A 24,358-nucleotide genomic window follows, 5' to 3' on the forward strand; every position below is an offset into this window, starting at 1 on the left:
AAACATGTAAAATCAGAAAACATGTAAAATAAGAAAACTAGAAATCAGAAAACATATGTAAAAATCAGAAAATATATGTAAAAAATGAAAAAAACAAATCAGAAATATGAATTAATATAAATAAACATTGGTAGAAAGGTATAAAATGACAAACTAATGTAGGAGATAAAATGTCGAAAGAAAAAGAAGATACAAGAAAACAAAGCAAAACAAAACAAAATAAAGACAAGAAAAACAAGACCAGAGAAGTTAATATAGCAGAAAAGATAATATTAAGAAAAAAAATTAACTAGATAAAAATAATAAAGAGAAAATTTGTAGAGAGAAAGAAGAATAAAGATAATTAAAATAGACAAGTAGCTATTGACGGCAAGACATAAAACGAAAAAAAATAAAAATAATACAAGTGACAAAAATGACGAAAAAAAAAGAGAAGCTACAAACGATTACAATGTCAACGTGAGAACACACCTGACGATTGTGCTCTCAGGTGTGTCGCTCGTTAATGATCTCCACACCTGACTGGCGGAACTGTGTGTGTGTGTGTGGGAGAGAGAGAGAGAGAGAGAGAGAGAGAGAGAGAGAGAGAGAGAGAGAGAGAGAGAGAGAGAGAGAGAGAGAGAGCAAAAAAAAGTTAAGAACACGATAGAAAAACGACAGGTCCATTTTTCCTTTATTTTAAACACAGACAGACAGACAGACACACACAAAAAAAATCGCGAAAAATAATTATAAATGTGCTGGAAAAACGATGTGCCCATTGCTTCCTTTATATTTTTCCTTTTTGCAAGTTTTCAGCGCCAGCCGTACTTTTGGGACGAAGGGAGAGGGAGAACAATTTCTTTTTTGTTAGGGCTCGGTCAATCAGAGAAAGAAAAAAAATACTCGCCGAGGTTGACAGACAAATGACAAAGATGGTCAGTGTTGCCGTCTTCTTTCTCCAAAATGACAGAGAACAAATCTTTGACATCAGTGGAGAAATGAGGAATTGGAGGAGGGATGGGAGGAGGAGCGGGGAAGCAGAGTATGAGCAGAAACAAGGACAGAGGCACTGGAGTAGCGATAGGGGACTAAATTGATGTTACGGTCCCCCTACAACTCCAAGAGATGTGTTCTGCTGAGGTCACGCAGGGATAGCATTGAGGGCCAAATTCTCAGACGCTTCCGCCTCTCACATCAACGATTTCCAAAGGCCACAAAGGAGATTACTCGGGTTCTCATGAGCGTTTTTTCACGTTCATGGTGTAGAAACTTTGTCAAACTATCACTAGTCTTATAAAACTATCCATTGAAAGGCCCAACACTCCTACGAAAGCCTTACCAAATGGGTGTGTCTGAACTGTTTAAGAATGTGGCCTTGAGTCTGCTTCACTAAAACCCCATGAAGGTCGGCGGATGTGTGACTTTAACCCCTCCGCTGCGATTGGCACGGATTTCGCCTTCACTGGTAGCCTGGTAAAATATACTCCCAGGTCTTTCTCTGCCTCTGTGGTGGATAGTGGAGTGTTTCCCATGTGGTATTGGTAAGCTAGATTTCTCCTCCCAAGGTGCATGACTTTACATTTTTCTTCATTGAATTGTAGCAGCCACTTTTTGCTCCACTCCTGTAGCTTGGTGATGTCTTGTACGAATTCCGCAGCCAAGGGGTTAATGGTAACTTAGGACTCCTCAACCCCGTGTTTCCTCGTGACCAGCCGCTCCTTCCTGACGCAGCCTCCTGGAATTCCTAAACGTTACTAACTTGTGATAGAAATAACGTCCCATGGGTAACCTACAGATAATGATGCGGTTCCTATTGCAGTTGCTATATTGGATTTTTTGTCGTTATTTTTTTTGTTATTGTTGCTAATGGCGGTGGTTATGGGATTGTTGTTGATATTTTTGTTGTTGTTGCTGTTGTTAATCAATATTGTTTGTGGGGATAGTGTTGGTAGTGATAGTTGTGTTCATGATTTTGATGTAATTACTAGTTATTGTTGTTAGTGATGGTAAAGTTAGCAGTGGTGGGGGTGGTGGTGGTGACGGTAGTGGTGATGGCAGTGGTGGAGGTGGAGGTGGAGGTGGAGGTGGTGGTGGAGGTGGAGGTGGTGGTGGAGGTGGAGGTGAAGGTGGTGGTGATGGCGGCGACGGAAATAGTGGAGGTCAGCACCGCAAAACGAACATTAAAGCGTCGCTCCTCTTTATGGGAACAATCAAGTCTTTATTGGAATAATCAAGTCTATTATAGAATCAAGTCCTCGGCTGTGACGCCCATGACCACAATGCCAATGTTCTGGACGGCATCCGCGGAGGGCTGAGGGTTGGCTCATGAACTCACGTCACGTTCAGCCATCGGTGAAGGAAGACTGATTAGGGAACAAGAAGAAAAGGAAAAAACTGAGTAGATGAAGATGAAAGAATTAACAGATGCGTCGTGGAATTAGAGAAGGGAGAGGATACTGATCAGACGCAAGTATATGAACAGAAGCCATCGGTGAAGAAAGACTGATTAAGGAATGAGAAAAATGGAGGAAACAAAGTAGATAAAAGAATGAACAGCATATCGTGGGATTAGAAATTATAAGATGAGAAGGGAGAAAATACCGATCAGATGCAAATATATGAACAGAAGCCAACAATAAAGGAAGGCAAATTAAGGAATGAGACGAAAAGGAGGAGGAAACAAAATAAATAAACCAATGAAAAAAATCGTAGTGGGATTAGAGGAGAGAAGGGAAAGGATACCGATCAGATGCAAATATATGAACAGAGGCCAGCAGTGAAGGAAGACTGATTAAGGAATGAGAAGAAAAGAACTAAACATGAAAAGAAAATGAGAAGAAAAGAAATAAGAAAAGAAATTAAAAGGAAAGGACTATACATGAAAAGAAAATCAAAAGAAATAAAAAAAAAGGGCTGAACACTAACCACCGTCGGGCCACGGGTAACGAACGTGGGATCTCGGGGTAAAGAAAGGTTGCCGCCATCATTGCTCTCACTTTATTAAAAGCTCTTAATATCCCTACAGGAGCCTCAGAACGGCCCGTGGTGCCTCTAAGCGTAACCAGAAGCAGGGGCGCCGTAGGTGGGGGCGGGGGGGCCGTAGGAGGGAGCGGGGGCATCGTAGGACGCGGCGGGCTTGTAGGCGGGGTACTGGGCCTCCCCCTGGTACTGCACGTCAGCCACGAAGCCGGAGTCGCCGCTGACCTTGTAGGTGACGGTCTGCAGGCGGGAGTCGGGCAGCTGCACGTAGTAGGAGCCCTGGGTGTCGTAGCCGTCGCGGGACTCCTGGTGGCCGAAGTCGTTGCCGTTGTAGTCCTTGACGGCGTAGTCGAAATTGTACTGCGGGTGGGCGTTCTGAGGGGAGAGGGGGTGGGAGGTTACGAGTGAGTAGGCAGCCAAGAGGTCACACAGGCCTATCAGCAGCACGGGGGAGGGACACTCACCACGGGGGCGTGATGCACAGGGGCGGGGGCGTTGTAGTCGTAGCCGGGGGCCGGGCCTTCAGGGCGGGCCAGCGCGACGGCCGCCAGGGCGCACACGACGAGAACCTGTGTGGCGGGGGGAGGAGGGGAGGTCAGGGGCGGGGCGGGGGGGAGTACGTGAAGCAGTCACAGACAGACAAATCAAGGCGGAGGATACATATGACAGCACACGTGATGACCTTATCACCACCATCACCATGCCATCATCCCCACGAGCCTGCCGTGCCATAGATATGGTGGCTTGTATTAGCTAGCCGCGGCGCCTCCAGGCCACATGCAGGAGGTGGGGCGTACCTTGTAAGCCATTGCTGAGGGACGCTGCCGAAGGAAGACAACTGATGGTGACGCCCTGCCGCGGCGCAGCTTTATACTCGTGTTCCCGCTGACGTCACGCCCACGCGAGTCATGCCACGGAAAGAATGTCTTTCCTTCTTGATTTCAAAAAGTGATTAACAATGGAAAACAAGGTTAGTGTGACCGTCGCGGCCCGGCGTGGAAGGGGGACGGATGGGGAGGCCTAATGCTGGCGGCCTTGACGACGCCCACCTCCGGCAGGGCACGCGCCGCCGCTCCGTGGTCCGACGCCTCGCACGGACCAACGCTGCCACGCACGCCCTGCACGCGAGGATGAACCCGTGAGGCTTGAAGGCTGACCAACATACTGACACAAGTACGAAGCAAAACACTGCTCACGAGTGTTGTGATTCTTCCCGCTCAGTGCCGGGGAGGAAGGTTCCAGGGCGCGTATAACACCCAAGTTTTTTTTTTTTTTCTACATCTGGCCTATAGCGCCGGTAGACTACAGGAGCTCATTCTTGATTTCACTTGCGCTGCACAGCTTCTTCTAGAGTCCGGGTTGATAAGTGGTCTTCAGGACAGCATGTGGGTAGTCTTAGGCCACTCGGCGGTGACTGAAAAATCCCAGATGGTTAGCGGCGGATTCGAACCCGCATCATGGACAGCGCGGCGGAATGCGGGGCCGGCACGCTAACCACTCAGCCAGGGTGGGTTGATGCTGAGCGCGGCGACTCGGCTACACAAAAAAATGCTGATACTCGCTACAAGCTGACGCAAAGCATTAACGTTGCTGGGCCACACACACGATGCTGTGGCATGGATATGGTGGCTTAATTAAAAAAAAAATCTACATGGGAGGTCACTAAACTAACAGTGTTTATTTTCATGATATATATATATATATATATATATATATATATATATATATATATATATATATATATATATATATATATATATATATATATATATATATATATATATATATATATATATATATATATATATATATATATATATATATATATATATATATATATATATATATATATATATATATATATATATATATATATATATATATATATATATATATATATATATATATATATATATATATATATATACACACACACACACACACACACACACACACCTTACCATCAGTAACTTCAGTTGGGTGGAGCACCACAGAGTAGCGTGAGCCACGCACACAGCTACATCACAGAGTCACAATACAAGTACCCGCACTAATAACGGGCTGGGCCGGCCACCAGCACCCTTCAAAAAAATCCTATCGGAGCTATGCCTTACAAGGGAAAAAAAATACATGTGTGTAAAGAAATGCCAAAATAACATGGAAAACTTTTTAATATCACTCAATATTTATTGGCGAATATCCCGTCTCGCCCACTTGGCTGTGGTACGCGCGGCAGCGGCCCCGTCACGACGGCCCCGTCATGGCGGCCCCGTCACGGCGGCCCCGTCATGGCGGCCCCGTCACGGCGGCCCCGTCAGCCCCACGCGGCCTTTCACTCCGCCTCGCCCATAGTCCACGTGGGCCTGTTCACGTTCGTTAGCGGCGGCGCGATGACATGCTAACCTCAAGTCAAACTGTCACTCCGAGGCGTTGCTTTACCCCCTGCACACTTTATTCCCAACACTACCCTCGTTTATCCAACTGGCTGACCCACCAACACGACCCACAGCCATCCTTCCCATCATGCCTACCATCTCCCACCCACCCTTCCTGTCCACCTATTCCTCTCAACCTTCATCACCACCCTCGCCCCGTCACTCCCATCGTCCCCTCACCAACTACACTAACCGCCTCTAACCCTCACCACCACCCTCACTACCACGAACTCAGCAATTGCGAACGTTTTATTTTTCCCCAAGCAAGATGGCGCTACACTAAACACTTGCCTGCACCACTAACAGGCTGGGGTCGACCATCATACTCCATCAGGAAAGCCTACAGGTGCTACAGGCTAAACGTAAAAAAAAAAAAAAAAAATAAATATATAAATTAGTCTCCTCTCGTGTCCCAAGCGCCCTGCCCACCCCCCTTCAACTACTGACCTTCATCCCCTCACCAGCACGACCCTCGCCACTCCCATCCTCACCCACGCGTGCCTCCAGAACAATGTAGAGACTATATTTACATCCCTTCTCGCATAAACTGTAAACTCATTGAAGTGTCATGTCGTAATGAGCGTGACTGCAGTTCTTTTTTTCTTATTGTGATTTTTTAATCTCGAAAATGAAGTGAGTTAGAAAAAAATAAATTCTGCAACTTGCCATACTTTCAATGTTATGTTGTATTATGAGGTGATATGGTTGGTTTGCTATGCTATGTTATGTTATGTCATGTTCTGCTATGATGTGATATGTTATGCTATTGCTAGGTTATTGGGTTACGCTAGGTTTGTTATGTAAATCTATGTTTACTGTTGAATTTTGCTATATTACCCTATGCTGCTATGTTCGGTTGAAATCTAAGTCTTCAAACCATCTTAAGATCGCTACTCTTAAGGCATATTCACATTTTCTCCGTGTCTTTTTTCTCTAACTCGATCATCCCATAACTTCTTAACCCATCAGTACCACCAAAACCTTGAATCATTAAAGCCATGACGACCTTCCAGGCTAACAAAAAGAACTCGACACCCGTAATTTCAGGAACATCAAAGTAATAAATGTGCTTGCTTTCTTGGTTTGTCTTTCTTTCCCTTTCAATAGCTCTGACCACATTACTTTAAATCATCTGCACCAAAGACAACCAAAGAAAGCCAAAGAAAAACGAAGAAACCCAGAGAAAAAGCTATACCCGTAATAAATGTGCTTTCTTTCTTTCTTTTCTTTCTTTCATTCATTATTTCTTTCTTTATATCCTTTTCTCTTTCTTTCCCTTTCATTAGCTCTTACCACATTCCTTTAAATCGTCTCCATCAAACCCAGTACGTCCTTAACACGAGGGCCTCCAAGCTTCCCTAAGATCGCTACTTTATAACCGTAAGCTCAACATCAAAGCTATGAAACCACTGCCTTTCTCTTTGTCTTTATCTTATCATATCTTAAAATCACTCGTACCGCAATACTTTAAACCATCTGAATCAAACCTGTAACTCCTAAAAACCAGGACCTTCAAATTGCCCAAGGTCACTACTCTAACCGCGGCTTCAGTGACTCCTAGGCAATACCTTACTCCTATCAATTTCACTTTTTCTACAGTGTTTGTAGCGGTGATGCACGACAAAAACGAAAACTGGTACTTACCTTACCTGTCGGCAACCCGCGCACCGGATGAAGGAGGAGGAACAAGGAGCTCTGAAAATAAAGGAAAGGAAAGTTAGTAAGCGCGCATGTGATCACCGAGTATCAAAACAACAGTCAGAGGTAGAGAAATGATAATAACTGGACAAAAAATAAAAAATTACATGTACCAGAGATGATAATTCGGTTTTGTTAAGTGAGGAATGTACACATCACCATTTCACGCACACTCGCACACACGCAAAAAAAAGGAGGTGCGAGATTACTACCTACTGTCTCGTTGAAACTACCAATAGTTAAGTGAATGCTTGTTTGAAGGGTAGAAAGGTGAAGTGGTATGAAGAGAAGTGAAGTGCAGTGATAAGTTTGTAAGGAATCGATTACAAATATATAAATAAAAAAATAGGTTTAGAAAATTAATAAATAAATCTATAAAAGGATGATAATTAATAGTAACCAGATTGCGAAAGAAAAAACTGAATAAAAGAATGAGTAATACGGAAAAACGAGCTTGTCATTTTAGGTGTGTGTTGTCATTCTTTCCTCGACACAAACACACACAAAAAAATAATAATAAATAAATAAATAAATAGCCAAATAGAAAAAAAAATAAAACAGAAAAAACTAACAAAGGAACAACAACGATATGCAATCACTACTACAATTACTAGTTTTGGTACCATTACTACGACTACTACGATTACTAATAATAATAATAATAATAATAATAATAATAATAATAATAATAATAATAAAACAATATAACATCACAACCATCACCCCCTTAACCACCACCACCACCAACACCACCACCATCACCACCACCACGCCATGAAGGTCACTCGCTGCGTTTGTTAAGTCACCGCCAGAATTCTTTTTAGATAATAACGAGGTCGAAGAATTTGCCATCTTGAGGGAGGGAAGGAGAGGAGAAAGGAGGAAGCGGCGGAGGAGAAGGGGAGGAGTGGCCAAGGGGAGGGGGGAGATAGATAGATAGAGAGAGAGATAGATAGAGAGAGAGAGAGAGAGAGAGAGAGAGAGAGAGAGAGAGAGAGAGAGAGAGAGAGAGAGAGAGAGAGAGAGAAATAGGTCATGGCGTGATATTTCAATTGGACAAAAAATAGAAAATTACATATACCAGAGATGATAATTCGGTTTTGTTAAGTGAGAAATGTACACATCACCATTTCACGCATACACGCACACACAAAAAAAAAGGAGGTGCGAGATTACTACCTACTGTCTCGTTGAAGTTTCCAATAGTTAAGTGAATGCTTGTTTGAAGGGTAGAAAGGTGAAGTGGTATGAAGAGAAGTGAAGTGCAGTGAGGTAAAGTGATGTTCAGTGTTGTTAAATAAAGTGTAGTATTGTAAAGTTAGATGAAGTACATTAAAGTAAGGTAAAGGGACTGGAAGGAACGGCATAGAAAGGGAATGGAATGGAAGGTAAGGTAAGGGAAGGGAAGGGGGGAATGGAATGGAAGGGAAGGAACGGCATAGAAAGGAAATGGAATGGAATGGAAGGGAAGGGAAGGGAAGGGAAGGGAAGAGAAGGGAAGGGAAGGGAAGGTTTTTTTTTTTTTTTTTTACAGCTAAGGGCGTAAAAAAAAAAAAAAAAAAAAAAGCCCGCTACTCACTGTTCCGGAACAGAGGTCAAAGGAGTGTCCAAAACGAGAGGTCAATTTCGGGAGGAGAGGTGTCCTGATAGCCTCCTCTTGAAAGAGTTCAAGTCGTAGGCAGGAGGAAATACAGATGAAGGAAGATTGTTCCACAGTTTACCAGCGTGAGGGATGAAGGAGTGAAGATGCTGCTTGACTCTTGCATAAGGGGTTTGGACAGTATAGGGATGACCATGAGTAGAAAGTCGTGTGCAGCGGGGCCGCGGGAGGAGGGGAGGCATGTAGTTAGCAAGTTCAGTAGAGCAGTCAGCATGAAAATATCGATAGAAGATAGAAAGAGAGCCAACATGGCGGCGGAATTTGAGAGGTAAAAGACTATCAGTATGAGGAGGAGAGCTGATGAGACGAAGAGCCTTTGATTCCACTCTGTCAAGGAGAGCTGTGTGAGTGGACGCCCCCCCCCCCCCCACACACACACACACACATGATGCATACTCCAAACGAGGGCGGACAAGGCCCTTGTAAATGGATAGCAACTGTGCGGGGGAGAAGAACTGGCGGAGACGGTACAGAACGACCAGCCTCGAGGAAGCAGATTTAGTAAGAGATGAGATATGAAGTTTCCAGTTGAGATTTTGAGTTAAAGATAGACCGAGGATGTTTAGTGTTGAGGAAGGTGATAGCTGAGTGTTGTCAAAGAATAGTGGATAGTTGTTTGGAAGATTGTGTCGAGTAGATAGGTGGAGAAACTGTGTTTTTGAGGCGTTGAAGGACACCAGGTTCCTCTTGCCCCAATCGGAAATAATAGTAAGGTGAAGTGAAGCGAAATAAAGTAAAGTATAGTAAAGCAAAGGAAAGTGAAGTAAAATAATATAAAATAAAGTAATGTAAAGAGAACTAGATAAACTATGGTGAAATTAAGTTAACTGTAGAGAAGTGAAGTAAAGTGAGGTGAAGAGAAGTGAAGTAAAATAGAGTAAAGTGAAGTAAAGAAAAGTGAGGTAAAATAAAATAGAGTAAAGTGAAGTAAAGAGAAGTGAAGTAAAATAGAGAAAAGTGAAGTAAAGAAAAATAAAGTAAAATGGAGTAAAGTGAAGTAAAGAGAAGTGAAGTAAAATAAAATAGAGTAAAGTGAAGTAAAATAGAGTAAAGTGAAGAAAAGAAAAGTTAAGTAAAATAAAATAGAGTAAAGTAAAGTAAAAAGAAGTAAAGTAAAACAAAATAGAGTAAAGTAAAGTAAAAAGAAGTGAAGTAAAATAAAATAGAGTAAAGTAAAGAAAATTGAGGTAAAATAGAGTTAAGTGAAGTAAAGCGAAGTGAAGTAGAATAAAATAAAGTAAAGTAAATAAAAGTTAAATAAAATAGAGTAAAGTGAAGTAAAGAGAAGTGATGTAAAATAAAGTAAAGTGAAGTAAAGAGAAGTGAAATAAAATAGAGTAGTGAAGTAAAGAGAAGTGATGTAAAATAAAGTAAAGTGAAGTGAAGAGAAGTGAAGTAAAATTGAGTAAAGTGAAGTAAAGAGAAGTGATGTAAAATAAAGTGAAGTAAAGAGAAGTGAAATAAAATAAAGTGAAGTAAAGAGAAGTGAAGTAAAATAAAGTAAAGTGAAGTAAAGAGAAGTGAAATAAAATAAAGTGAAGTAAAGAGAAGTGAAGTAAAATAAAGTAAAGTGAAGTAAAGAGAAGTGAAGTAAAATAAAGTAAAGTGAAGTAAAGAGAAGTGATGTAAAATAAAGTAAAGTGAAGTAAAGAGAAGTGATGTAAAATAAAGTAAAGTGAAGTAAAGAGAAGTGATGTAAAATAAAATGAAGTAAAGAGAAGTGAAATAAAATAAAGTAAAGTGAAGTAAAGAGAAGTGAAATAAAATAGAGTAGTGAAGTAAAGAGAAGTGAAGTAAAATAAAGTAAAGTGAAGTAAAGAGAAGTGAAATAAAATAGAGTAGTGAAGTAAAGAGAAGTGAAGTAAAATAAAGTAAAGTGAAGTAAAGAGAAGTGAAGTAAAATAAAGTAAAGTGAAGTAAAGAGAAGTGAAGTAAAGAGAAGTGAAATAAAATAGAGTAGTGAAGTAAAGAGAAGTGAAGTAAAATAAAGTAAAGTGAAGTAAAGAGAAGTGAAGTAAAATAAAGTAAAGTGAAGTAAAGAGAAGTGATGTAAAATAAAGTAAAGTGAAGTAAAGAGAAGTGAAATAAAATAGAGTAGTGAAGTAAAGAGAAGTGAAGTAAAATAAAGTAAAGTGAAGTAAAGAGAAGTGAAGTAAAATAAAGTAAAGTGAAGTAAAGAGAAGTGAAGTAAAATAAAGTAAAGTGAAGTAAAGAGAAGTGATGTAAAATAAAGTAAAGTGAAGTAAAGAGAAGTGAAGTAAAACTGAGTAAAGTGAAGTAAAGAGAAGTGAAATAAAATAAAGTAAAGTGAAGTAAAGAGAAGTGATGTAAAATTGAGTAAAGTGAAGTAAAGAGAAGTGAAGTAAAATTGAGTAAAGTGAAGTAAAGAGAAGTGAAGTAAAATTGAGTAAAGTGAAGTAAAGAGAAGTGAAGTAAAATTGAGTAAAGTGAAGTAAAGAGAAGTGAAATAAAATAAAGTGAAGTAAAGAGAAGTGAAGTAAAATTGAGTAAAGTGAAGTAAAGAGAAGTGAAGTAAAATTGAGTAAAGTGAAGTAAAGAGAAGTGAAATAAAATAAAGTAAAGTGAAGTAAAGAGAAGTGAAGTAAAATGAGGTAAAGTGATGTAATGTGAGGAGAATGGAAGCACTAAGGTCACGGTGCATAAGTATAGAAACAATTGACTGGAGGCGATAATTACTTGCTGGCTCACATTCCTCGCTAAGTGAGACAAAGCACCTGCCGGAAGCTGTGTGTGTGTGTGTGTGTGTGTGTGTGTGTGTGTGTGTGTGTGTGTGTGTGTGTGTGTGTGTGTGTGTGTGTGTGTGTGTGTGTGTGTGTGTGTGTGTGTGTGTATTCTACTTAATCACAAGGAAATAGCGAGAACTCTGATTTAAATTATAATCGTTTTCTTAAATGTGCGTTGAGATAATATTTCAGGAAACGTAAGGTATAAATAAATCAATTAAATAAAAAAGGAAAAAAGAGAATAAATCGTTCTGTCTGGTGATGTGGATAGAGAGACGGGGTGTGTGTGTGTGTGTGTGTGTGTGTGTGTGTGTTGTGACATACAGACAAATGACCGGCTTCTCATATCAGTCAGTTATCAGAACAACTTTTTTATATAACCATCCACGTGTTAACTGCATGGTTGACTGACTGACACTCACTCACTCACGAACTGACTCACTGACTAACGGATTAACGGACACACTGACTGACTGACTGAATAACAGAGTGACTGAGTGAGTGACTGACTGACTGACTGACTGCCTGACTGACTGACTGCCTGACTGTCTCAATGAATGAATGAATGAATAAATGAATGAATAACTGGCTGGCTGGCTGGATGGATGGATGGAAGGATGGCTAGCTAACTGACTAACTGACAGACTCATAATTTAGGCATTTGATTTGCTAACCTAATCATTCGGAACATTCTCTCTCTCTCTCTCTCTCTCTCTCTCTCTCTCTCTCTCTCTCTCTCTCTCTCTCTCTCTCTCTCTCTCTCTCTCTCATTTTCACTCCATTTCTCGCACAAAATTTACATAATTATAAAATAAGAACATTGCTTATCACTTCATATCTACTGACAAGTTTATGGTTTCACAATTCTGACACAACAAAAAGCAGAAGGGAGGTGAAGGACGCTGCGACTGTCGGGAGGTGAAGTGAGGTGAGGGACTGGATGGAGACCAGTTGATATGGTGAGACTTGAGATGAGACGAGATGAGAGTAGTAAGGTAAGGTGAGGAGAGAGTGAGGAAAGTGTGAAGACTATGCGATTCGAGTTGGTAAGATTATGTGGTAAGGTGAGAAAGTAATAGGTTGAGATAAGGTTAATTAAGGTGGGAGGTAAAGTGAGGTAAGTTGGGAGAGATGATATACACGGCAGAGGGATCCCAAATATGTACAGGTGTATTAAGAACATAAGAATAAGTCTGCAAGAGGTCGGTTGGCCTATACAAGGCAGCTCCTGTAATCCTAACCCAACCTTACCTCATTATCCATAAATTTATCCAACCTCTTCTTGAATGTATCTATGGTATTGGCACCCACAACATGACTACCAAGCCTGTTCCATTCATCCACCACTCTATTGGTGAACCAATTCTCGCCTATGCCTTTGCTGAATCTGAATGGAGTGCCTCCTATTGTCCTTAAAAACTGTGCCTCCGAGCTGTCACCCTGTCTGGTCAAACTCTTTCGCCTCTGCCTGTCAACATCTACCTTTCCTGTGCCTAAGAAGGGTGACCGTTCCAATCCCTCAAACTACCGTCCTATAGCTTTACTTTCTTGTCTATCTAAAGCTTTTGAATCAATCCTTAACCGGAAGATTCAAAAGCACCTTTCCACTTCTGACCTTCTATCTGATCACCAGTAGGGTTTCGCAAGGGGCGTTCTACTGGTGATCTCCTAGCCTTCTTAACTGACTCTTGGTCATCCTCTCTTAGCCGTTTCGGTGAAACCTTTGCTATTGCGCTGGACATATCAAAAGCTTTTGATAGGGTCTGGCACAAATCTTTGCTTTCCAAACTACCCTCCTACGGTTTCTATCCTTCTCTCTGTACCGTTATCTCCAGTTTCCTTTCTGACCGTTCCATTTCTGCCGTGGTAGACGGTCACTGTTCTTCCCCTAAACCTATTAACAGTGGTGTCCCACAGGGTTCTGTCCTATCTCCCACTCTCTTTCTGTTGTTCATTGATGCTCTTCTTTCCAAAACGAACTGTCCTATCCATTCCTACGCCGATGATTCCACTCTGCATTACTCAACTTCCTTTAATAGAACACCCACCCTACAGGAACTTAACGACTCAAGGCTGGAGGCTGCAGAACGCTTAGCCTCAGACCTCACTATTATTTCCGATTGGGGCAAGAGGAACCTGGTGTCCTTCAACACCTCAAAAACACAGTCTCTCCACCTATCCACTCGACACAATCTTCCAAACAACTATCCCCTATTCTTTGACAACACCCAGCTATCACCTTCCTCAACACTAAACATACTCGGTCTATCCTTAACTCAAAATCTCAACTGGAAACTTCATATCTAATCTCTTACTAAATCAGCTTCCTCGAGGCTGGGCGTTCTGTACCGTCTCCGCCAGTTCTTCTCCCCTGCACAGTTGCTGTCCATTTACAGGGGCCTTGTCCGCCCTCGTATGGAGTATGCATCTCATGTGTGTGTGTGGGCGGTCCACTCACACAGCTCTCCTTGACAGAATGGAATCAAAGGCTCTTCGTCTCATCAGCTCTCCTCCTCATACTGATAGTCTTCTACCTCTCAAATTCCGCCGCCACGTTGGCTCTCTTTCTATCTTCTATCGATATTTTCATGCTGACTGCTCTTCTGAACTTGCTAACTGCATGCCTCCCCTCCTCCCGCGGCCCCGCTGCACAAGACTTTCTACTCATGCTCATCCCTATACTGTCCAAACCCCTTATGCAAGAGTTAACCAGCATCTTCACTCTTTCATCCCTCACGCTGGTAAACTCTGGAACAATCTTCCTTCATCTGTATTTCCTCCTGCCTATGACTTGAACTCTTTCAAGGGAGGGTATCAGGACACCTCTCCTCCCGAAATTGATCTCTGATTTTGAACACTCCTTTAACCTTTGTTTTGGAGCTGTAAGTAGCGTTTTTTTTTTTTTTTTTTTTTTTTTAATTACGCCCTTGAACTGTCTCCTCAGCAGTAAAAAAAAAAAAAATTAAACCGTTGCTACGTGTCCTACCTGGCTCTTTTAATACCAAAATACTATTGATATCCCCTTTATTGGAGCCCTTCATCCATTTATATACTTCGATAAGGTCTCCTCGCAACCTTCGCCTTTCCAGAGAGTGTAGATTAAATGCTTAAGTCTATCCTCATAAGGCAAGTTTCTCACACCTTGAATCATTTTTGTCATCCTTCTCTGTACATATTCTAACATCTTGATATCCATTCTATAGCAGGGTTACCAGAACTGGACCGCGTAATCAAGGTGAGGTCTAACTAAGGCACGAGTAAAGTTTGAGGATGACCTCAGCGCTCCCATTGCTTACGGTCCTAGAGATGAAACTCAGTACCCTGTTTGCACGATTCTTAGCCTGAATGCATTGGGGCCTTCGACGAAGGTCAGTGCTCACTAAGACTCCAAAGTCCCTCTCCCACCCAGACCTGCTAAGAGGAGTGTCATTAAAGGAGTAATTATGTGAGGGGGTTTTCCTGACTACACTCAGAATACTACACTTCCCGACATTGAATTCCATCTGCCGTTATGGAATTGTTCTTAGGTCATTAGGGATTAATCATCACCTTCCTTCAACGAGCACTTCTTTCTTAGCGACCTGCACGCCCTCACATAAGACTCCCAATTGATCAACTGGAATGCAGCTGTGTGAGGGGTCAACAAGGTGCCGCCGGGCGCTGCAGGCGGTGTCCTGTACAGTGTAATGATCGGAGCTGTGATAAACACTAACAAAGCTTTCAAAATTATCTCTACGAATTGTTTATGATGGCAATACTTTTCAATGTTGAATAATGAATAAGAAAAAAGTCTACACATAGGATGACTCTTTTATAATTGTTGTCTAATAAAAAAAAGTTAATGTTATTGGCTAAACCAACAAACAAGGGCAAGGATAACTACATGAATAGGTCTTTCTTTAAGGGCAGAAGATACGTTCCACATAACACCAAAATTAATATCACGAATACGATACGAGTACGATGCAAAGGCACACAGATCAGTGGGTGTTACTTGCTTCACACCTTCCTTTTCTTTCTCAGGTTTAGGATGCAATCAGTGGTCAAATAAACACTATATCAGAATGCCCAAAACGCGCGGGTAATAAGACTTCAGAAGCTGCAAAATAAGTAAAGAAGCTTATTACCCCAGCTATCTTGCTGGCCCCTCACAGCTCAGGTCGCCGCCGAGTTCGTCCCTTCCGTTGAGCCTCAGTGACATAAGAGGGAGCCAGGTAACGGGAGCACAACGTGAGGCCGCTGGGTCGCCCGGTACTGCGCTCGGCAAGTTTTTGTGGCGGGCGTCTGTTATGCAAGAGGCGTTGGCCGGGCACGCGAGGCTGGGGTGTATGGGGGAAGGCCGGGTGGAGGCGGGGAAGGTGGGGTGAGGCCGGGTGGAGGCGGGGAAGGTGGGGTGAGGCAGGGAGTGGCGGGGAATGGCGGGGAGTAACGGAGAGTGACGGGGAGAGGCGAGGTGGGTGGCGCGGCAGCAGCGGTAGTGACGGCTGACCGGCCTTGACCCCCATGCGACGCTGCCCTCATGGCGGGGCGGCAGGGCAGGGTTGGGTACGCGTAGAAAATACTTTTACTTCTGCTCGCACTTACGCACGCACCTCGAGGCTCTCGTACTCGTACTAAAGCTCGGGTTCATCAGTTTGCTTTGTACTTGTACGAGGACTCTAACGCCTCGTAGCCAGGTATTTGGCACGTGCTGTGTTGCACAAGAGCAGTGGACACATGTAGTAGTGACCGGGGGGAGGGGGAGGGGGGGAGAGTAAGTGAGGTAAGGCAAAGGTGTAATTAAGGTGTGCGATTGTGCAGTATGACTAAATTTTTGGATGTCATCAGATTTTTGGTCCTCTGAATGTTACATATGGATTGATTTGATGAAAAACACCAAGCTTTACAGAGAAAATGTCAAACACCATTTGCACGGATTCAATTACAATACAACAACACTGGTACATGACCCCCGGCCTGCAGGGGTCACACGAAGCCCCGCAGCTGTGTTGGGGGTCAACAATTAGCCGCCGCGCGCTGCTGGGGTGTCTCTTTTCGTAAAAATCGTATCAATGATACCTACTTTACAGGTCGTCGAAACTATCTCCGCGTTTAGTTTATGATGGCAATTCTTTTAAGTGTTAAAGAATCAATAAGAAAAATCTACACAATGGATGATATTTTTATAATAGTTTTTTTTTTTTTTAATGCTTATGACTAAACAAACAAACAAGGGCAAGGATGGCTACATGAATGCGTGTCTTTAAAGGGCAGAAGACACCTTCCATATGACACCACGGTTATGGTCACCTTGTTTTCTAACCTGTAACTAAAAAGATCACCTGAGTTTCCTACATTAAATCAAGTAAGACTGTCAATAAAACAAACAAATTGCTGACCACAAGAACTGAGGTGAGTTTAAAAGGTGAAAAGAAAACTATTGTGAAGCAGTGTGACAGGATCTGAATATGTAAAGTCAACTGAAAATGTTACAGGAACAAACTAAATTCATAAAGACGGGCAAGATATTTTTTTTTCTTTATCTTATCTCTATTGCACAGTGAACCTTATAAGCCAAGGCGCCCACACGCCGGAGAACGGCCCCTGACTGCAAGCGACACACACACAACAAGGCGTGGGAGGTCAGTTGCATCTTAAATTAAGTGTGAGAGCTGATGGAATGTCAAAATCAACATCTCTCTCTCTCTCTCTCTCTCTCTCTCTCTCTCTCTCTCTCTCTCTCTCTCTCTCTCTCTCTCTCTCTCTGTCTGTCTGTCTGTCTGTCTGTCTCAGTCACAGTCTCACACACACACACACACACACACACACACACACACACACACAAATAAGAACATAAGAACGTAAGGAGTCTGCAAGAGGCCGGTTGGCCTATACAAGGCATCTCCTGTAATCCTAACCCCACCTTACCTCACTATCCATGAATTTGTCCAACCTCTTATTGCATGTATCTATGGTATTGGCACCCACAACATGACTGCCAAGCCTATTCCATTCGTCCACCCCTCTACTAGTGAACCAATTCTTGCCCATGTCTTTGCTGAATCTGAATTTGTCTCACTTAAAACCATTGCTATGTATCCTACCTAGCTCTTTTACCACCAAAACCCTATTGACATCCCCTTTATTAAAGCCTTTCATCCATTTATAGACTTTGATAAGGTCTCCTCGCAACCTACGTCTTTCTAGAGAGTGTAGATTTAAATGCTTAAGTCTATCTTCATAAGGCAAGTTTCTCACACCTTGTATAATTTTTGTCATCCTTCTCTGTACATATTCTAACATCTTGATATCAATTCTATAGTAGGGTGACCAGAACAGAGCCGCGTAATCAAGATGGTCTAACTAGTGCTAAGTAAAGTTTGAGGATGACCTCAGCGCTCCTATTGCTTACGCTTCTCGAGATGAAACCCAGTACCCTCCCTGTTTGCACGATTCTTAGCCTGAAAGCACTGGGCCCTTGGACGAAGGTCAGTGCTCACTAAGACTCCTAAGTCCCTCTCGCACCCAGACCTGCTTAGAGGAGTGTCATTTAAGGAATAATTATGTGAGGGGTTATTCCTACCTACACTCAGAATACTACACTTCCCGACATTGAATTCCATCTGCCACTTCCCCGCCCAATCATATATCCTGTCAAGCTCGTCCTGGAGAACGCTAGCGTCCTGGTCTGATTGTATTACTTTACCGATCTTGGTATCATCTGCGAACTTACTGACATCACTACTAATCCCTGTGTCCAAGTCATTGATGTAAATGATAAAAAGCAGCGGACCTAGTATCGACCCCTGCGGGACTCCACTCGTAACACTGCCCCATTCAGATTTTTTACCATTGATTTGCACTCTCTGCTTTCTACCACTAAGCCACACCCTGATCCAGTTCAAGACTTTCCCATCTACGCCGTGAACCTGTAATTTTAGTAGCAGCCGGTGATGAGGGACTTTGTCGAACGCTTTACTGAAATCTAGATATAGTATGTCGTAGTTTTCGTCGCTATCAACCGCCTCGATTACTTTAGTGTAGAAGGACAACAGATTAGTAAGGCAAGAGCTACCTTTCGTGAACCCATGCTGTGAGTCGTGAATTAAACTATGCTTTTCTAGATGGTCCCTAATGCTCCTAGTTATAACTGACTCCAGCATCTTGCCTACAATTGCTGTTAAGCTAATTGAGCGATAATTTGAGGTGGCTGACTTGTTTCCCTTTTTGAAAATCGGTGTCACATTAGCTACTTTCCATTGGCTGGGCACGTACCCAGAATTTACCGACATCTTATAGATATCGGTAAGTGGGCCACTAAGGGCCTTCTTGCATTCTTTCAGGACACGCGGGAATATTTCGTCTGGGCCCGGCGATTTGTTTTTCTTCAACCTACCAATCTCATCCTGGACTACCTGCCTGGTGATGGTCACATCTCTCAACTTGTCGTTATCTTCTCCATCGTATACCTGAACTCTCTCCGTAATGGTTGTTAGGTTTTCCTGTGTGAAAACTGAGAGGAAATAGTCGTTCAACATTTTACTCATATCTTTCCCATTCTCAACGAGCACTCCTGTGTTTGTTTTCAACTGCCCAATTCTCTCCCTTGTTTTCGTTCTGTATAATTTAAAGAAGCCCTTGGGATCGCTCTTGGCCTCGTTGGCTACCCTAATCTCGTAATTCCTTTTTGCGCACACACACACACACACACACACACACACACACACACACACACACACACACAAACACACACACACACATTAATGATAACACCTTGACCTTCCCCAAAGCCTTATTAATTCACCCTCCCGACACACGCGCACGCACGCACAAACAAACAAAAACCAAACAAAGCAAACTAACAGTAAGTAAACCAGGCCATGCACCTCGCCCTCAGTGTTACAGCATCAGGCGCTAACAGGACTAATCATCCACGTTGGCCCTTTCTTTATCATGAGGAGGGAGGCAAAAACCAGCCCTTGACTTGTTACTCTTAGCGTTTCGCAGAGATGTAGATAATGTGACGGGGGCGGCGGCGGCGGCGGGGAGGGCTGTGGTGGTGGTGGTGGTGGTGGTGGTCAGTCACTATATAAACAAGGGGTCAAGAGTGTCGAGGCATCATTCAGTTTCTTAGTTAGTCAGTTAAACACCGTCATCATGGGATATAAGGTAAGTTTGAGTAGTATTAAGTTAAGGTTACAATTCCTTCTACTTAATATAATCGAATGGTGAGGAATCTCATAGCCTCAATCAGTCTGTCAGTTCGTCCATTAATCAGCTTCCCTGGATTCATCATTAGAAAACAAAAGGTGGTTTCTAATGCTCCTACCTTCCAATCATTACACCTACTTACTCTGATTACAAACCAGTGGTGGTGTGTCAGACAACAATCAGTCTGTTAAATGATCAGTTAATAAGCTTGTTACCAAGATACATCGACATCAGGAAACAAAAGGTGGGTTTCAATACTCTTGCCTCTCAATTATTACATCTTCCACTTACTATCATTACAAACGAGAGGCTGAGTGTGACAGTGTGAAGTAAATCAGTATCTAGGGTAACCACAGATATGTTTAATGTACTTTGATTATTTTCTCGCCAGTGTCACTAATGTCCTTGTGCGTGCATTATTTTTTTTTCCTTGTTCTAAGGACTAAATAACATTGTATTTAGTTTCCAATCATGACAGAATGTTTTTTTCCTTAGTTTACAATTACATTTTTTTCGATGTTTTCTTTAATGTTCTTTTCAATGTTTCCAATTATGATCTTTTTAACGAAAATACAGTTAACTTTCCATTATTCAACCATTCCTTCATTCATTACGTCTTCTTAGGCTCTTAAATCATCTTCCTTGTTAAACTGTCTTCCTACCCTCTCAACCCTCTCAAAACATTTCATTAGTCATCCCTCCTTTCCTCCGTCTTCCTACCCTCTCAGGCGCACCTCCTTTAATTTAATTCGTCTTCGTACCCTATCACAAATAACCCCAAACAAGTAGACAACGTCCCTGCTTTCCTTGTGCCTCCAGCTACTGCTCATACTGGGCGCCGCGTCGACCGTCGTGCTGGCTGACGAGAGGGCGGTGTACCGGCCGCCCGCACGCTCCTACCACCCGCCCGCAGCCCCCACACCACGGCGGGACCAGGCGAGGGTAAGGCGATGATTCAGGAATAAAGGGAATAATGGGAGGCAGAGGAGGAGGAGGAGGAGGAGGAGGAAAAAGAAAATGAACGACGAGTTTGTATTGGTGGTGGTGGTGGTGGTGGCAGTAGTAGCAGTAGCAGTAGTAGTAGTAGTAGTAGTAGTAGTAGTAGTAGTAGTAGTAGTAGTAGTAGTAGTAGTAGTAGAAAAAGAACAATAACAAGAGCAAGGAGAACAATAACAAGAAAAGAAAAAGAAAAAGAAAACCAGATAAAGAACATCAAGAAAAAACAAAAATATAACTCTAACGACAACAATTAATCGAATAATAAATGATGACACAGTTTAGATAAGAGCGAACATTGCTTTATGAGGCGCTCAGACCGGCTGCCTTATCACCAGCACGGGTTGCCCTAAAGGTCCCTCACTTACAGAGAATTGAAGCTCGCCGAAGACACTGAGACGGTTGGAAATGTTGGCACAGACAGACAGAATAAGCAAAGATATAATAAATTCACTCATTGGCTTACTAACAAACTAACTTACTAAAAGGCTATATAATTTAAGTGACTAAATACCTAACGAATTCACTAACAAATAACTCATTAACTAACAAACTAACCAACAATACTAACTGACGTACTGATTGCCTGGTTAACCAAAAATTGACTAACTTACTGACGAACTCACTAAAAACTACCTGACTAACTAATAAACTGAAAAATAATACAGCTAAAAAATTTATAAATAGCGTACTAATTAACTAACTAACTTACTGACTATACATCTAACTAATAACTAACAAACTTACTAGCATACGACCCAACGAACTAATTGACAGGCTAACAAGCTAACTAAGTAAAGGTCCCTAAAACTAAAACATAAATAATAAACCTTACTGACAAACTGATTCACTGACTAACTTCTATCTAGCTAATAACTTACAAACAAACTCATTACGTGGAGATCCTAAAATAATGATGCTAGTATGGTCGATAAGGTAAGATAAGGTCAGATAAGATAAGGCAAGATGATAAAATAAGAACAATCGAGTGGTGAGATGCTAAAATAAGAATGGTCGAGTAGTCTACAATTTCTAAAGTGTTTTCATCCTTACTTCTTGAAAGAGCAGGTTCCAGGAAGACAGGTTCACCTAACACTTCCTCGAACCTGCTGGCGGCCAAGGTCACCACGGAAAGGTTGTCTGCTTACCTAACCAGCCTTTTGATAAATGAACCGAGGAGGAGGAGGAGGAGGAGGAGAAGATAAAAATAAAAAGATGTATTATAAAAAGGTAAAAAAAGAGGAAAATATAACAATAATCGCAACAACAACAACAACAGGACGAGGTCAAGATAAGGCCATGATATCTGTTTTAGATCTTGTTCATGACCTACATCAGCATGCTGACAAAAAGACACTTGATCCAGGCCATCTCTCTCTCTCTCTCTCTCTCTCTCTCTCTCTCTCTCTCTCTCTCTCTCTCTCTCTCTCTCTCTCTCTCTCTCTCTCTCTCTCTCTCTCTCTCTCTCCCAACCTATCTATCTATCTATCTATCTATCCATCTATCTATCTATGTCTATCTCTTGCTCTATTTCTCTATCTCTCTTTCTCTATCTATTTACCTCTTTATCTCTATCTCTTTATCTCTGTATCTCTTTATCTCTCTATCTCTTTCTCTATCTCTTCATCTCTATAGTTCTCTACCTCATTATCTCTTAATCTTTCTCTTTCTCTTTATCTCCCCATCTCTCTTTCCCTATCTCTACCTATCTATCTATCTATCTCTGTCTACCTCTATCTCTGTCTATCAGTCTTTCTCCAACTATTTCCCTATCTCCCTATCTATCCATCTATCTCTCCCTAAAACACATTCACCACGCATCACATCCCCCTCTCATCTTCTATGTTCCTCCCTCGCCAGGCCCCCGCACGCTATGACTTCAGTTACGCAGTGAAAGACGAAAAGGGGAACGACTACGGCCACTCCGAGACCCGGGATGGCGAGCTCACTGAAGGCGCTTATTTCGTGCTGCTGCCGGACACGCGGAGAAAGTCGGTGAAGTACACGGTGGAGGGCCAGTCCGGTTTTCAGGCAATAGTGGACTACAGCGGCGAGGCGAAGTACCCTGTGACACCCATCCGCTATAGATCGGGTTCCAGAGATAGGTCGTCTGAGGAAAGGTCTTCACAGAGCTACAGACAGCCTCCTTCGCGAGCTCTAAGGCCAGGTTATACGGTTCCTTCGAGTTCCAGCCAAACGACGACGAAGACCGCCAGTGTAGAGAAGACCAGCTCTCCCGTGACCGCTTCCAGACCAGTGAAGGCTTATGTTCCTCCCACTGTTAGACCAAGGCAGAGGTACAGTGCTCGTCGTATCCCAATACCGATACTAAAGATCCGGAAAATTGAAACGCCCGACCAATCCGAGACTTCTGTTGGATCTGAGCCGTCACAGAAGTCTGAATCCGAGACTGTCCCTGAATCCTCGAAATTCTCAGCTCGAACACTACTTATCGAACCCGCCACTGAAATTCAACACGAGACAGCCAAAAAACCTCAGTCAAAGGCGGTCGAGCAACAACCCCAGCCAGAAGAAACCCAGAAGCCCCAAGTAGAAACGACCCAAAACCAAGGAAAGATAAAACCTCAGTCAGAAACCACGGATACACCCCAAGCACTCACCGATAGCAAAATACAAAAAGAAACTTCCTCTACACCTCAAGCAGAAACACTCCCTGGACCCCAGCAAGAAATCTCCATTGAACCCCGAACAGAAACCACAGATACACCCCAATCCCTCACCGCCAGCCAAACACCAATAAAAACATCCCCTAAACTTCAAGCAGGAGCCCGTGAACCCCAGCAAGAACCCTCCACTGAAACCCAATCAAAGAAGACCCAAGAAGAGCAACAGTTGACCACCAAACCCGAACTAGAAGCCACCCTTGAACCCCAATTATTGAGCGCCCGTAAACTCCAATTAGAAACCTCAACCAAATCCCAACCAGAAGCGAACGAGGAGCCCCAACCGAATGAAACCGGGAAAGCTCAACCAGAAAGAACCCAGAAACAGGACACGACTGGTCAACATCAAACAGAAAACGCTGCCAAACCCCAATCACTCAGAGTAGAAACCTCAACTGACACTCAACCAAGACCGACCGAGGTAATCCAACTAAAAACAACCCAACGACAAGAAACGACTAGCCAAACTCAACCAGAGATAAGCCCCGAAACTCAACCACAAACCGATAGTGTAACCCAACCCAAAACAACCCGGGAGCAGAAGACAACCATCGAAGTTCAACCAGAAGCAGTCCCGGAGCCAGAGCCGAAACCACCAACCACCTCTGAAAGTCCCCAACCAGAGGCAACCCAAGACAAAGAAGAACCGACCGAACAGTCTCAACCAAAACACACCTCCGAAATTCCTAAACAAGATACAACCCAAAAACAGGAAGAAACAACCGGCCAGTCCCAACCAAAAGCGACCTCGGAACGTCCCCAACCAGAAAATCAAAACAACGAAGAAACGACCGAACTATCTCAACCAAAAACCGCTCTGGAACTCGAACAAAAGGCGACCGAAGAAACCAAAACCACGAAGAAATCCCAACTGAAAACGACGACCCAAGAAACCGAAACCAAGAAACCTCCACAAAAAATGGTCTCCAAACCCCAACTGGAAATCGCTCAAGAAACCCAAGCCGGAAAACAAGAAATCCAGAAAGTCGA

The 24,358-nt window shown here is 42.8% G+C and overlaps 2 protein-coding genes across 2 annotated transcripts in view; one reads left to right on the top strand and one right to left on the bottom strand.

The window, feature by feature from the left end:
- Window positions 1-2,964: 2,964 nt before the first annotated feature.
- Window positions 2,965-4,229, bottom strand: LOC127000541 (cuticle protein-like). The gene is made up of 3 exons (XM_050864305.1): window positions 3,759-4,229; window positions 3,426-3,530; window positions 2,965-3,336 (listed from the first exon to the last, which is right to left on the bottom strand). The coding sequence occupies exons 1-3, from the start codon at window positions 3,768-3,770 to the stop codon at window positions 3,034-3,036; spliced, it is 420 nt and encodes a 139-aa protein (XP_050720262.1). The 5' UTR covers window positions 3,771-4,229; the 3' UTR covers window positions 2,965-3,033.
- A 15,330-nt stretch (window positions 4,230-19,559) lies between these two features.
- Window positions 19,560-24,358, top strand: part of LOC127001013 (proteoglycan 4-like) — a 6,195-nt gene continuing 1,396 nt past the window's right edge. Inside the window, exons 1-3 of the mRNA XM_050865191.1 lie at window positions 19,560-19,646; window positions 20,508-20,630; window positions 22,545-24,358. The exon at window positions 22,545-24,358 is cut by the window's right edge and continues 1,396 nt beyond it. Coding sequence (XP_050721148.1) covers window positions 19,635-19,646; window positions 20,508-20,630; window positions 22,545-24,358 — 1,949 coding nt within the window. The 5' untranslated portion in view covers window positions 19,560-19,634. The remainder of the gene's footprint in view (window positions 19,647-20,507; window positions 20,631-22,544) is intronic.

The sequence above is a fragment of the Eriocheir sinensis genome, chromosome 19, assembly GCF_024679095.1.
Source record: "Eriocheir sinensis breed Jianghai 21 chromosome 19, ASM2467909v1, whole genome shotgun sequence".
NCBI lineage: Eukaryota > Metazoa > Arthropoda > Malacostraca > Decapoda > Varunidae > Eriocheir > Eriocheir sinensis.

Bases quoted from the DNA above. Each gene is read 5' to 3' on its own strand.
- LOC127000541 (XM_050864305.1), bottom strand. The intron at 3,337-3,425 runs GTGAGTGTCCCT...CTCTCCCCTCAG, and splicing joins CTGTGCATCACGCCCCCGTG to AACGCCCACCCGCAGTACAA.